Genomic DNA, 14,577 nt, shown 5'->3' on the forward strand with positions numbered 1-14,577 from the left:
CCAGGGAGACAGCAAATGCTCCAACAATATGAATCCCGAAGCGCCTGGCCAGAAGCCCCGCATCTGGGGTTTTGCCAACGCACCGGAACTCATGGTCGTTACCGTCCTCCACACCAACGTCCTTAGCGGCAGACGGAAAAAAAAAACCAACCCTTTCTAGGGTTTTTAGAAGTGCCCAGGGTAGGCATAGTGGGTGGCTCTCTCGCCTTGGCATCTGTTTTGGTTCTGCACTTGGCTTTGATTTTCTCAGGGGAGAATTCTTGCCTAGGAACATGATAGGGTACAGAAATTGTTCCCCATTTATTTTCCATCCTTTGCAAATAAAACATGGCACAACAAGTGCCCAGCAAGTGGCAGGTATTATTGTAGGCACAGCATTTTCATAGCACTGCTTCTTCCCTGAAACCTGATGTGAAAGCTGTCAGGGTCCTGGCTTAGGACCACCAGTCTCCTGCCTGAGGATATAAGGAAGGAATAAAACACAGCCAAAAAATATATATCTAGATATAGATGGATGTGGATGTAGATTTCAGTTACAAGGGGGCCTGGGATGATCAAACCCCAATGAAAGCCTAAGACCAAGGGCACAGTGTCCCTGGCCTTCATTAGGTGCACAGTTTAACAGGGAGGGGGCATGCTGTGGGCTGAGGAAAGTGATAGGTGAACTGCTGACAAAGGCAAGGTTCAAGCACTAAGAAGCAAAACAATCTTGGAAAAGCATATAGGAATAGATCGTGGTTAACTAGTACTCTGGTTGTCTGTTAACTGGACTACTGAACTAGAAGGAATTTAGATGAGCCTGTCCTCAGTGTCTGTGCCATCTTGCCATCAGAACTTGATAGATGTCTTGCTGGGCTCGTGGTCTCAGCTCTGGCCATTGGCTTAAGAATTAAACTGTCTGTACGCCCGTCACAGGTCTTGCCACAAGTCATGTAGTCAGTTTATCTTATGCCAATTTATTGAATATCGATCATTGCCAACTCTGTGCTGTGTCAAGCTGGTCCTCAGCAAAAGCCTTGACAGTGGGTAGTGTCTGCCTTACCAGACCACAGTCTAGAAGGTTTTCATGGGGTTTAAGTCTCTTGTTGAATGCATCGGATGTTAGTTTGTTTAGAGCAGCTCACCCTTTGGTGCATATTTTGTTCCCTCTGTTGTTCCAGTCTCTGATGGTGATGATGGTGGCGGTGGGGTTTCCTCTGGGAGGATGACATCAGCGGTTTCATCCTGTGCAAGCTGTGAGCTTGGCAAAGCCACCTCGCTCTTCTAATGCCAGCCCTGCCTGCACAGATGGGGTTGTGTGAGAAGTCTATGACAATATATGTGCATATATAAAGATAAAACATAGTGTGATTCTTTGAAGCACACTTTTGCCATTATCTAATGCATTCAGTGGTACAGCAGGAAATCCCGGCCTTTAGGGCAGGCTGTGCCCCCAAAGAGGGCGCAGTGCAGCAGTCTGTGAGCAAGCTCTGTACACACGACCCTCTGAAGGGAGCAGACCCCACCACGGAGGCCTTCCAGGGACTGTGTATGCGATTTCTTTTGCCACCCTGGATGCTTCTGTGACTTTCTGGGGCCAGAATTTCAGCTGAGTCTTCATAGCACCTTCTCCCAGGAGGAGGCTCCTGTCAGGGATCTGGGTAAGCTCGGCTCCCTTGTGGGTGGGGAAAACCAGGCTGCGAGGGATGTGCAGCCAGCGACCTTTTCTCATGGTCTGCTTCGTCAGGTCCTGTGTTCTGTATTTCTCCTTCGCTCTTGGCAGTGCACATTCCAGCCGCCCTGCTTCCGAGCTAACCATTCCCTAAACAGATGCTCTGTGTCTGGATTTGCTGCCTGGGTGGTTAAAGTTATACCACTCTCAACTCGGCTGGGTCGCAGGGCGTCCAGGCCTTTGGTCAGGCATTCTTCTTGGAATGGTGTGAGCATTTCTGGATGAGTTGACACATGCGCGAAGGGGCTGATAGAAAGGTGGGACTGAAAGGGAGCACTTCTTCTGCGGCTGCCTTGAACTGCCTTGTTCTCATCTTTGAACTTGAACTGAGAGAGATGTCAGTTATTTGTGGCTCTCTAGCATGACCAGCACAGATTGTGGGACATGTCAGACTCCATAATCACGTAAGCTAATTCCTTACGATCTCTTTCTATATAAACTTAAACTTAAACACACACACACACACACACACACACACACACACATTGACTCTATTACTCTACAAAACCCCGAGTAGTGTACTGCCTTTTCTCCAGTGTTTTGCTACGTCCCCACCACAGGCCTTAAGCAAAGCAAAGGTCTTTTCTCACCCTTTAGAGCCTAACCTATGTCACTCCATCCAAGAAGCCATTCCCTATCTCCTTCACTCCTCTGTGCTTTCCCGGCATTGCCATTGATCTTCTTTGGTCACAGTCACCTTGTGGGGTGGCATAGTTATCCCCAAGGGTGTCTCTGCAAGGTTGTAGCACCCTTGTGGGCAGGAGCCATGTGTATCCTCCTTGCTCCCTAGCTTGGAGCCATAAGGGCTCACAACTTATTTAGCAAATAACAATGAATTAACATGGCATTGAGCTAGTGGCAAACAGTTCCATGGCCCTTCCCACAAGGACAGGATGTCAGAGTAACCACAACATGATGCTCCAGCCAGAGGTGACAGCTGTCAGGCAGGCTGGGATATTGCACAGCACAGTCCTAGGTCTTTTCTCACAGTCCTAGGTCTTTTCACACCCGCCACCTAGCATGTTCTGTAGCAACAGTGTCATAAAACTTTAATAGAATGAATTGTTGGATAAAAATCACCAGTTCTAGAGCTTCATTGTGTACTATTAGCAGGAGAAGGCTGTTTCACATGGAGATAGCAAACAGGGGGAGAGAGATCAATTACCAGATAAGACTGCACAGAGCCTGAGATGAACATGCAGACTCATGCAACTCTCTGCCTGCTGCAGGGGCCGAGAGCCTGTGCTGCTGTCTGCTGAGCCTGCCCGGAGCTTGTCCCCTCAAGCATCTGTGTGAGGGAATGGATCGTGTTGTTCTGCTGTAGTGGTGGCTTTCTGCTCCTTTAAAGCCTGGACAGTGTGAGACACTTGTGTGATAATTGGGGTCAGTAACACATGAATGAACAGCTCATCCTCAGTGACATGCCAGACTCAGGACAGCCATCTTCTGTCCTAGGGCAGAGCCCCACCAGGAAGGTCTTTCTGGAGACACAGCATTCATGGGTAGATGAACCTGAATGATCTGAGCTTTTCTGAATACAGTCGATCTCCTCCAGGGGAGAGTAGTAACGTCCCTTGGGTAGTGACTGTCAAACCCAAGCCCTCTGCTTACCAAGGTAAGATCAGGCATGGCACCCAAGCACTCTGGGCTCTGGTGAGGAGGCAGCCTCTTGCTGCTGTTCTCTGGCCTCTATTTCTTACCAGTGAACAACATCAGATAGGCCAGGGACCTTTCTGGAACCTTATCTTCTCTGCCCAGCCCAGAAGGTCTTAGAGAAAATAAACACAGAAACCATTTTACATGTTCTAGAGTCCATTGTCCACATGCATATACACACAGGCATATAGGTACGTACAGCGAAGCGCATGACTCATTCCATTGATCCCTCCTAAAAATAGGCATATGTTCTCGGGCTGAAGGAAGAAACGGCTCAGCGCATCAGGTAGGCAGCACAGTGTTAGAGATGCGTGGCCTACTTCTCGTTGCTGCCGCACCAGAGGTAGAAATGAAGATTACCATCACAAACTAGCTCTGCCATCGGCTTCTATGTCAACAGTCCTCAAGTTGTCTTGGAAAGAGGCCCTGTGAGGTCAGGACACTGGGATTCAAACATCAGCCCTGCCGCTTCCTCACTGTGGGATCTTGGCCCAGGTACTACAGAAGCTGCCTTCTCTTCTGTATGATGAGAATATGGACAATTACCTCTCCTAATGCTATGAGAGCTGCATATGAGTATGAGTCCAGTCCTGAGCACAGCCAGCACGTAACGCAGTGGCCACTGTCATCGCTGCTCTGTTTATGACCGCCGTGGGTGGGTTTGTTATTGTTCTGTCTCTGACCTCAGCTTTGAACCCAGTGTGACTAGATGAACAGGGTCTTTGTGGCTGTGTGCTGAGAAATAGACAGGTGGCCAGCAGGGGGCAGCGTGCCGTTCTCACAGACTTGCCATTTGTGTCACACACAGCCTTCTGACGCTGACTGGGACGACCTATGGGAGCAGTTTGATGAGCGACGGTACCTGAATGCCAAGAAGTGGCGCGTTGGTGATGACCCCTATAAGCTATATGCTTTCAACCAGAGAGAAAGTGAGCGGATCTCCAGCAATCGGGCTGTCCCGGACACTCGCCATCCGAGGTACTTCCTCTTTCTTCCAAGCTGATAGCCCTCCCCTCCCCACACTGTGGAAAGACCCCTCGCTGGCTGGAGTTGGGAGCCTCTATGTGTACCGGCTGGTGATCAGAGTCGGCACGGGTAGGCTGTGCATTCCCTATTGAACACTAAGGGATGGTGATGATGTAGTGATTTAACTCACCTGTGCTGCAGATTCCTACAAGACAGCCCTAATCCACTGGGGACTGGACTGGGTGAGAGGTACACCTTCCCCCTTGGCTGGTAGTCACCCCAAGTGACACTTGTAAACTCATGAAGCTCTAAAAATGCTGTGTTGAAACTGTTTGCCCTTGGTAAATTCCCTCCTCCCTGCTTGGGTTTCAAAGTGGAGGAGGGGCCAGGATGGGTACACCCGGAGAAGTCAGGCTGGTATCTCTCCTGACGCTGTGACAGGCCTTTCCTGTGATAGCCTTGTGCACCTTGCATGTGAGAAAAGAAGCAGAGGGGCCTCTTTTCATCGGGTCCCCAGTCTGCCTGCCAAGGAGCCACTTCACACGGCCCTCCTTCTGCCACCCTCTTGGTCAGGCCAGCCTTTCAGTGAGCAGCAGAGATTGGGTCTAGTAGAAAGCTTTGTGTCCCAGTAAAAAGCAGTTCTAGGAAGATCCTTGGTCTCATGAATGTCTCCAGCCATGCTTGGCGTCAAGGCAGCCCAGAGAGCTGTGTGGCTGTGTTTCCTGCCTGCTGCAGGAACCTGACTTTGTACCAGCCCTGAACAACAGAATTGCTGTTGCAGGTAGGGGGTATGTTGAAGACATTGTGTACCGAGAGACTAAGGTACTGGCGCTGGCTTCTTAGTGAGCTGTATGTATTTGGGTCTGCGGGTACCCACCTTGTGGAAACTGGGGTTTATGTGCTACAGGGAGGTAAGAATTTCCATGACTTAAGAGGCTGGATATTCTGATGGTTCTTAAGTTAGTATTATAGGAAACTCAGCTTCCCCACTGAGGTAGCACAACTCAGAAACCTTGTCTAACACAGCACAGGTCCTCTGGTGGCCCTCGACCTGATAAATCAGCATCATTCCCAAAAGGAACTGGAGTCTTGGTTTCCCTATAAATATAGTATGGGAGTGGACTGGATGATATTTTGGCTTTTTCTAACTCTGACTATCCTGCAAATACTATCTAACTCTGTCTTCAAGGTACCATGAAACTCTTTCTTAGTGGCAGTGCCTGGTGCCCCCTACAGTCACAGACCCAGGACATGGACCACATATGCTCTCTTTTGCTGGCCTGAAAACATCTTAAGTCAGAGTATTATTTAAATTCCTATTACTATTCCTATTTTAAATTCCCCAAGGACTTAGTCCGCTCCTTGGCATGAGAGAGAATTGTATTTAAATATCAGGTCTTTTTATTTCTCTGAGCAGAACTTACATATAGAAGAACAGGGAAGAGGGAAGAGACAGAAGGCTTTGGATCCCACCAAGTCCCTTTCCAGAGTCCAGATGCCAAGCCCCTCAGGTGGCGCAGAGGGTCTGCTTCTAGCCCAGGAAAGCAGGTGATGCTTCAGGGAAGGAGCACTCGGAGAGACACCTGTGACTGCTCCCAGCTGCAGAAAGGAGGCACTGTGAGCTCACCAGGCAATCACCTGGGGATACTTAGAGCAGGCTGATTTCTGCACACTCACTCCTCTCTGATTTGAGAGAGAGGCAGAAATGCAAGTTTTACAAGAGCCAGAAGCATGTGCTGTGGTAGGTGGTGAAGAGCTACGCCCATCCCAAGGAGCTCGGGTCACCAGCCCAGCTCTGGGCTTTGCCGCAGCCCTGGTGGGCTCCCTCTATCAGCTAGGGCACTGTGACCTGCTGGGAGTACAGCGGGAACAGCAGAGAGCATTTAAACAGAATGAGACACCCTTTGGGGAGACAAAAGGCAAGTGTATCAACCATATGTCTGCCTCAGGGCAACATGGTTGCCCTGCAGGAGCTTCCATTGTGTTACTCAGAGAATTTTGGATTGATGGAGCTCAGAATGAGCAGGAGAAGGAAAGAACAGGAAACTGGAATGAGCAGGCCATCTGCGGGTACTGACGTGTCAGCCTTGTGCTGCCATCTGCGGGTACTGACGTGTCAGCCTTGTGCCATGAGAGGCCGCCACTGGTTCAGCTGTCCACAGGCCACATTTGGGAGGGTGCTGCTACATTTTGAGGTCACCCCTGCAGTGAGGAGAGCACCAGAGGCTACAGGTACGGCCCTGTGTTCTCTCCTCAGATGAGCCTTTTGGGCAATGCCCTTCTAGTCCTGCCCTTGGTTTTCAAGGAACGTGTGGCCGTGAAGTTGGAGTCACAGGCTAAGTTCCTTAGATTTCTGTGACTTCAGTCTCAGAACTGAATTCATGCAGTTGTAGCACCTGGGGCTTACTGGCCTGGGCAGACAGAGCCCTGGGGGTCATTATTGGGCCCTGCCTGCTTTGATTCGGGTCAGCTGTGGCCAGCAGTGACCAGCATCCTGTAGCTCACGGGTTCTCAGCAGCAGCACTGCTGACTTGGGGGCTGGTGATACTTTCTGTGAAGTTGGTCCTGCGCACTACAGGACTTTGGCAGCATCTCTGGCCTCTGTGTCCTGGGTGCCAGTAGCATCTCTATGGGAAGCCACGCAGACTGTGTTAGAGCTCAAGGGTATCCAAGGACACCTGAGGATATGACCCCACTTATCCTGCACATGTGCACGGTGGGATACAGTTATGTAACCATGACTTAGCCCAGGTAAACATGCATGCACTGGTTAGAGAGCTATACAAAAGTGTAAATATGTGATACCAACCTGTGTAAGGATTATACAATAAAGACACAGGTTGCTCTTATGCTCTTGAGTGCTTGTGCTGTTGTGTTGGGCCACCTGCCATTGTTCCTTTGCACACATGTATTCTTTAACTTGAGGACTTTATCTGAGAAAATTTCCCTTGGACCCCCGAACCAGCTGCCAGGCTTCACCCCAGAGAAATGAGAGTAGTATCAAATGTCTGCAGCAATGAGGGGGAACCCTCACTCCCAAGTTTTGTCAACAAAAAAAATGTTTCCAGTCACTGTCATGTGTCCCCTGGCAGACAAAACTGCAGTGATGATTATTACTATAAATCTAAACCTGTTTTTTATGGACTTATGAGAAATGAAATTTAAGAATGAAGTACCAATCTCATCACCAGCAATGGGTCAGGGTCAAAAGCTCTCTGTTCAGTTAAGCCCAGGTGGAGGGCGTGATGGATTCTGGAATCAGACTACCTTGTTTCCTATCCTGGCTGTGCTGTTGACAACTGAATGGATTTACATAGTCCAGCTTCTCCATACTTCAGTTCCCCTTTTGAAAAATAGGGATTAAAATCAACAATCTCTCCTAATTTGTTTGTTTTTATAAGGATCAAATAAAATATGTGTAAAGAATTGACATACCTCACAGTTAATGCCCAACAGGTGTCAGTTGTGCTATTGTGACAGGATGTGGGCAGGCTGATGCTTCAGGGCTGGGGATGGAGTAGCAGATCTCTGCTGGAAAGCTCAAGACCATCGGGCATGAGATGCAAGCAAACTGAGGAAGCACTAAGAGTCCAAGAATGGAAGGAGCTGTTAAATGATCAGTAGGTTGTTAGGCAGGATGGGGAAGGGGGACACAGAAGTTCAGCCAGGCTTCACTCCAGAGAAATGGGAGTGAGTGGACCCAAGTGTCTGCAGCAGTGAGGGTGAACCTTTCAGAGTGTGCAACAATACAGAGGGCCTGCTGTGGCACGTGTGCCATATTTGTCACAACTGGCCTGTAGGGTAGAATGCTAGGCACAAGCACTGACCAGCCTCAGTAGTTCCTGATCTAAACTTTTTATAAAGTATACTTGGGGAGCTTTCTGAAAATGCTGATACCCAGACTCTGATCAGCTAACATATGTCCTGTCTAGCTCCACAGGTAACTCTAATGAGCAGCAAGTACTGAGGATCACTTCTGTAAGCAAGTGCTCCTCCAGTGTAACTAGGTAAACAAACAAATCATCTGAGGATCCTAGTAAGTCTGATTCAGTAAGTCTGGTGTGGGGCTCAAGATTCTGCATTATTTCTAATAAGCATCTTTTTGAGCTTCATTCTTTCTAATAAGCTCCCAGGACAAATACTACTGGTTCACGGGTCCCATATTAGATTGCAGGAAAGTCTGGCTCACCACATGCGGTGCTTGATGTATTGTGTCAACTTGAGAAGCTGGAAGCTTGGCTGGGTGGGCTTAGGGACTCCACACTCTAGGAAATAGAGGCCATGCCCTAGGACATGGAGGCCCCTCCCTGGGGCATGGAGGGCCCACCCTAGAATGACTCAGCTCAAGAAGGGTATAAAAAGGAGTTGAGGAAGGATCCTGTGCCCTGTTTCCTTGGAGGAGCTCTAGTCTGCAGTCAGCATGGAAAGAAGGGCAGCACTTCCTCTGAGGAGCTCCAGTCTTTGCAGTCAGCATGAAAGGAAGGGAGAGAGGCTTGCTAGATGCTGCAGCTGCTGCTTCTCCCTTTGCTCTTGTTGTTTTCCACCACCATGAACTGCTGCCTTTTGCTATGTGCCAGTCTGCCTTGAAGCCAGTAGAGTATGGACTGAAACCTCCACTAACTGAGCTAAATGAACCTTTCCTTCCTTAATTTTGTCCCAGAAATGAGTGAAAAGTAACTGAGACACCATGCCAGCATCACTTGGGAAGTTGTTAGAAATTCACATTCTTAGGCCTCACCTAGAAAACTTAGAGGTTAGAGCCAAGCAATCTGGCTTTGCACACACTGCAGGTGATTCCGAGACTTGCTTGTATGGAGACCACAGAGTGTGAGCTTGCTGTGGTGGCTTGCTTTTGAGGTCTGGATAAAGCCCATGGGAGGGTTTGTTCATCAGAAAGGCTCACAGGTTAAGTAGAGTGTAGAGGCCCTGGAATAAGGCCACCCCCCTGCCCATATGCAGCAGCCCTTGGCTTCTATCCATGTGACAGGACTTTTGTCTCTCACTCTGTACAGACTTTGGCCTTTGTAGATACTTCCTTCCCCTCTGTCTTCTTCCAGTTCCTTAATCCATAGGGTCTATTGTCCCCTTCCTCCAATCTTGGCAATTGGCGTCACTGCCACCAAGAGGCTACTACTTGGGCCACCCCAATCCCCATTGCTGTTCACCCACACTGGGCTCCTGGCCCCTACATAGACCCCAGCTCCACTAATACAGGCTTTGTGCCCACTGAACCACTTTGTGTGTTCCCATCATGCCTTGTAGCTAGTGTCCTACTAGTTAGGATATCACTTGCCCTATATGCTGAGGAACACATTGATCATCTGTTACAGTGCCTGGCACATGATCAGAATCCAGTAAATATTTACTGACCAAATAAATGGCAGGAAGAGTAAGAATAAAAAGGCCTTTGACCTACTGTGTCTCACCTGCCTTCTACGCAGAGAGGAAAAGAAGAGCTAAAAGAAGCCTGCTTACTCTTCTTTGGCCCTTGGGGACCTCCTATCAGGGGTTGAGAGAGTAGTCAGAGCTAAAGGAGAAAGGCTTTTTCCCTTAAAGAGTTCTCATTAGTGTGAAAAAAAAAAAAAAAGGTGAAGGAACAATTTGTAGGAGGGGTCTGAGCTTATTAAATTTGCTTCCAATTTTCTTACCACAGTAATTGGATTCTGATTTATAGGATGCGTTTGGACGGCGCCTGAAACAGAGAACTATTAGTTGAGCATTAGAGCAAGATCTGCCAAGAGGGCGGGTGTTAGAGTGAATTGCTCAGGAATCTGAAGATGCAGCGTGACAGGGTGGGGGAGGAGGCTGCACATGACTTCTCCCTCCAGGCCTCAGTGCCCACCGAATCACCACAAGGATTGGGACTGTCTCTGGCCGCAGGTGGTAGGAGAAGCACCAGAGACGACCTAGGGTTCAGGTCATCTCTTTGTGGAGCAGAATGGAGTAACCATTTTCTCTTGGCTGCTTCAGGATCATCCATGGTACTTTGTGGGAGGCAGTTTGCTTTATCTGGAGTGTGGAACAACTGAGGCAAAGCAGGGACCAGGGACAGCTAGGCCTGGGCAGGCTTTGACTCCCTTTTCCTGGGGTGTAAGGGGAGGGGCCCATGGGTCAGGCAGTGAGGAGTACTACCTCACACCGAGTGTGGTTTAGAGAGTTTCTACAGCTACAGAGGGGTCCCCCACTCGCATGCACCTCAGGGTTAGCACTCCACCCACCCACATGCCACCCCTTCCCTCCACTTGGCATGATTTTCAGTCTTGAAACACATTCTTTAGACATGTATGACCCTGAGGCGGTCCATACGCCTCCTCCCCAGGGCAGGGCAGGAGAGAGAAGTGGGAGGAGAGAAGTAGAGTGGCCTTCGGCACACGTTGGCTCCTCACTCTCAGCTCCATTTCCTCGTCTGTAGTAAGAGGAGAAACCCTGAAGTTATCATGCAGTGAGTTATCACCCAGTCATGGATGGACATGCGCTTCGGCACTCTGCTGTCTTGGTCCAGTGGTGTGCGTGTACCACACCACCCTGGCCGCGCTCAGCTGAGCAGACAGTGGGCATCCTACTTCCAGCTTTGGCCCCAAGGCCTATAACCCTTATAATCCTTTGGAGACCCTCTGTTTCCAGGTCACTGTAAAGTCACACAATGAATAAGATATGGCCACATGTATCACACTGCAGGTAAGAAGCAGTGGTGTGCCATGCACAATGATTTCAGTGTAAGGAAGAGGCAACTTCTAGCTGTGGGATGGCCTGGGTTTCCCAGAGGAGCCCTGATGTCCATAAAGTGGTGGCTGGCCCAGCAGTCCTTCCTTTCCAGTGACAACTAAGCTGATATGCCACCAGCACTGTTACGCAGGGTCTGGCCCACAAGAAGCCATCGAATGGGGACATACCCCTCCATGGAGGGTGGGGAGAAAGGGTATTCTAATAGAGCAAATATATATTTTTGCCATTGCCTCGCAGTGCCTATTATGGGATTGCTTGGAATGTCGGGGAGCAGGTGGCAGGGTGGACTGAGCCTGTGAGCTTTGGCCCACACAGAGCTGCAGCTGGGGAAGCTTCATTAGGTCACCTCTGTGGCCTGGCTGGGTCCAATTGCTCCCCTCCAGCATATTCTCCTGACCTTCCTGGAGTGTGGTGCTAAATGGCTGGAACAGTGGGACACCCATCACTTGCCTGAAGGGAAAATTCCACACTTGGATACGTCTCACCAGGAAGACATTTTTCCTTCGCTCCTTTTCATCCTGGGAAATGAAGGGGCAGCGGCCCGGCCTCTGAACACATTTCTCCCTCCTTGTATTTACGCGGTTGGAATGACTGCCAGAGATCATCATCATTTCTCTCCTTGTGCTCGTCACTTAGCAGTAATAGGATAAAAATCTTTACGGCTGGAATGGCTAAGCGTAAAAAATGTTCATATTCCCTCAGAGTCAAGGCTATCCCACTAGCTCAGCACAGACTTAGTGATTCTGCATCATGGCTGGGGGATGGGGGAAAGCCATCACAGACACTTAGCTTCTGCAAACAGGCTGTCCCCATATGCTACTTTCTGGTCCCTCCTGTGGGCCATTTTTTTAATCTAAGATGTGAGACTATTGACAGTGGCTCTGAACATCTTAGAGCTCAGGTTGCTCTGGGGGAGGAAGAAAGGGAACAGCGGGAGGGGATTCAGAGCGTCCTGGAAGTGGCTCTACAGTAGAAAAGAGTCAGCAGCCCTGGACACCTGTTCGTGCTGCTGCCTGTGGGGCTTCGGATGAGAAGGGAGGAGAAGACAGGCAGAGGTGACACGTGCCCTGGGGCAGGATGCCTCTCATTGCTGGTCTCCTGATTCCTCAGATGCTGAGTCTGAAGCCTCTGCTGCCTCTACCTGCTCTGGGTTTCTGGGAAATTTCCCAAAGGGGCAATTCCTCAGCCTGCAGAAGAGAATCAGGCAGTAACACCTGCTAGTGAGAATTCATTTGGACAAACTGCCTTAGCTCATTTATTTATTGTGCTTTGTTTCTTAGTGAATTTGGCCAGCTTTGCATGGTACCTTTTGGTCCCTTACTCGTTTGCTCATTCATTCATTCAATCAACACGCTCAGCATTTGCCACGTGCCAAATTCTGTGTTGGCGATTGGTCCCCACCACCTCGGAGTCCGTGATCTAGTAGGTGAGGCTGACAGGAGACCTGTTCTTGATGCGCAGTGTGCACTGCACCAAGGGCGTTCTCCCTTGGCCCCGGAGTCAATGCGCAGACTTCTTGTTCTTCCTGCCTTGCTCCAGCTGTCCGAGTGGCTGTTACTGTCTCAGTCATGTAGCAAAGCACAGGAGTTAGAAGCTTTCCTATGCAAAAAGACAAAGCAGGCTAAGCTGGTCTGAGTAGAAGAAGGAGTTTCCACTGGGTGGAAGGCTGGGGTTTTAATTAAGGACGTGGCACTGGAACTGGAACTGGGAGAGACATACTGGGCTTTAGAGCATTACCAGGTAGTAGGTAGTCCATGCTAGGAGACGAGAATAACCATTTTATTTTGTAAGAATCAGTACGTCATTCTGGAGCATGCAATGATGGAGGAGGAGGAGGAGGAGGAGGAGGAGGAGGAGGAGAGAATGTTCTGGAAGGAAACTTGTCTGGAAAAGTCTTGATTCCAGTTAAACAGCTTTAGAGCTAACTTGGAGAATGCCGGAGTGTTCTCACTCTCATTCTGTCATTGCTCCATCCTCATACAACCCCAGGAGAAGCCCTCAGAAGATTCTCTGGGCCAGCACCATGTGTGGGAGCTCCTGGGAGGGGACAGTGACCAAAGTGGGATAGGGAAGAACAGGCAGTGTCTTGCACCCTCCCCCAAGTACAGTGAGCCAGCTGAGCTTGGACCAAGTGGGTGTCCACATGGGGCAGCGACACGAGCTCTTATACCAGGGAGTATACCCTGGGTGAGGGGAAAGGGGGACAAGCAAACACGGGTGCTGGGAGGAAGGTTGCTTCCAGAGATCTAGAAAAGGGACCCATTCTTCATGGCTAACCCAACTATGATGTTTCAAGCCTGAGAACCAGCATGAGCTGTAGTGACCTGGTGCTTGATCAGCTGCACAGCTAAGTGAAGAGGCCCAAGCTCAGAGAGGTTGAGAAACAAGTCCAGGGTCACACAAAGCTTCTCTCTGCATGGCTGAAAGTCAGAGTGAAGTTTTCAGCTACTAAGGGAACATGATCAATACATATACATATATATTATATACTTTCCTTCTGTCACAAACATAAAACTCTTCTTATGTCCAGTCTACTGAGTGAGTGTATGTTGTTTGATTTGTGCCTTAAGGTCAGATGAAGAGCATGCATGAGGGCTGTGGGACTTCCAATTAAATATTTGAAAAATTATATTTTAGCTTTGCCAAAAGGCACACAAACAAGGTAACATCTGACAAAATCAAGAGTATCATCTAGTGCTGTCACCTGGGCCAGGCTGTGATACACAGATGATGCAAGGAGAAGCTTGTGTGGCTTGGTCAGGAAGCCGATCATTTGGTTCTGCGGTTGGTTTCCCTTCTTCCTCCCTGGGTCTGCCTCCTTCATTTCCCGTCATCTCAGGGGTACACAAAGTAAAAGGGAGTGGGAAGAGATGTAGAGGTACATTCAGTGTCAGGTGGGACATTGTGGGTCAAGCATTTGCTGTGAGGAATTTTCTCAACAAAGTATTAGACTAGTAGGGATATATCTATTAAAAGGTAAGCTAAAAATTTGTCCTCATGAAATATAGATTCTCCAAGTGAATAGACTCCCAGATGCCCAGGTGGCTAGTACTCCTTTCCTGTCCATGCCAGACCCCTGGTGAATCCCTGCCTTATGCCTCACAACTGAGTGACAGCTTCCCTTGAAAAGATGCTCTGCCTGGGAAACTCAGGGCTGCAGTAACTCTGCGGGAAAGAGAGCGTTGGTTCTCCCATCAGAGTATGTTTGTTAAACAGTGGTTTTCAGGTGTGTACTTCTAAGTGAGAGAAGAAGAAAGCTCAGCAGGGAGGATCTGCAGCCTACCTTCTGGACCAGTCAATGTAGTGCTATGGGGAACAGAGATGGGGTGGAGAAGACATCAATGTTGAGGCCAGATGCAACCTTTGCCTCTTTCACAGACTGCATTGTGGTCTTCCAGTTCTATGGCTTTTGAAACTTTCTTACAAAGTCAAAATGTGCACCAAGACCAGAATCCCCCTTCATCTTTTCTTAACTACAATTTTATTTCTTTTTTTTTTTTTTTTTTTTTTTTTTTTTT

At 49.0% G+C, this 14,577-nt stretch overlaps 1 protein-coding gene across 2 annotated transcripts in view; it reads left to right on the top strand.

The window, feature by feature from the left end:
- The window catches only part of Galnt14 (polypeptide N-acetylgalactosaminyltransferase 14), a 229,335-nt gene that overhangs the window by 144,467 nt on the left and 70,291 nt on the right, over window positions 1-14,577 (top strand). For both annotated transcript variants that reach the window (XM_023711087.1, XM_004627378.2), the window contains exon 2: window positions 4,176-4,345. In XM_023711087.1, coding sequence (XP_023566855.1) covers window positions 4,176-4,345 — 170 coding nt within the window. The remainder of the gene's footprint in view (window positions 1-4,175; window positions 4,346-14,577) is intronic.

The sequence above is a fragment of the Octodon degus genome, unplaced genomic scaffold (assembly GCF_000260255.1).
Source record: "Octodon degus isolate 3935 unplaced genomic scaffold, OctDeg1.0 scaffold00019, whole genome shotgun sequence".
In the NCBI taxonomy this organism is placed as follows: Eukaryota; Metazoa; Chordata; class Mammalia; order Rodentia; family Octodontidae; genus Octodon; species Octodon degus.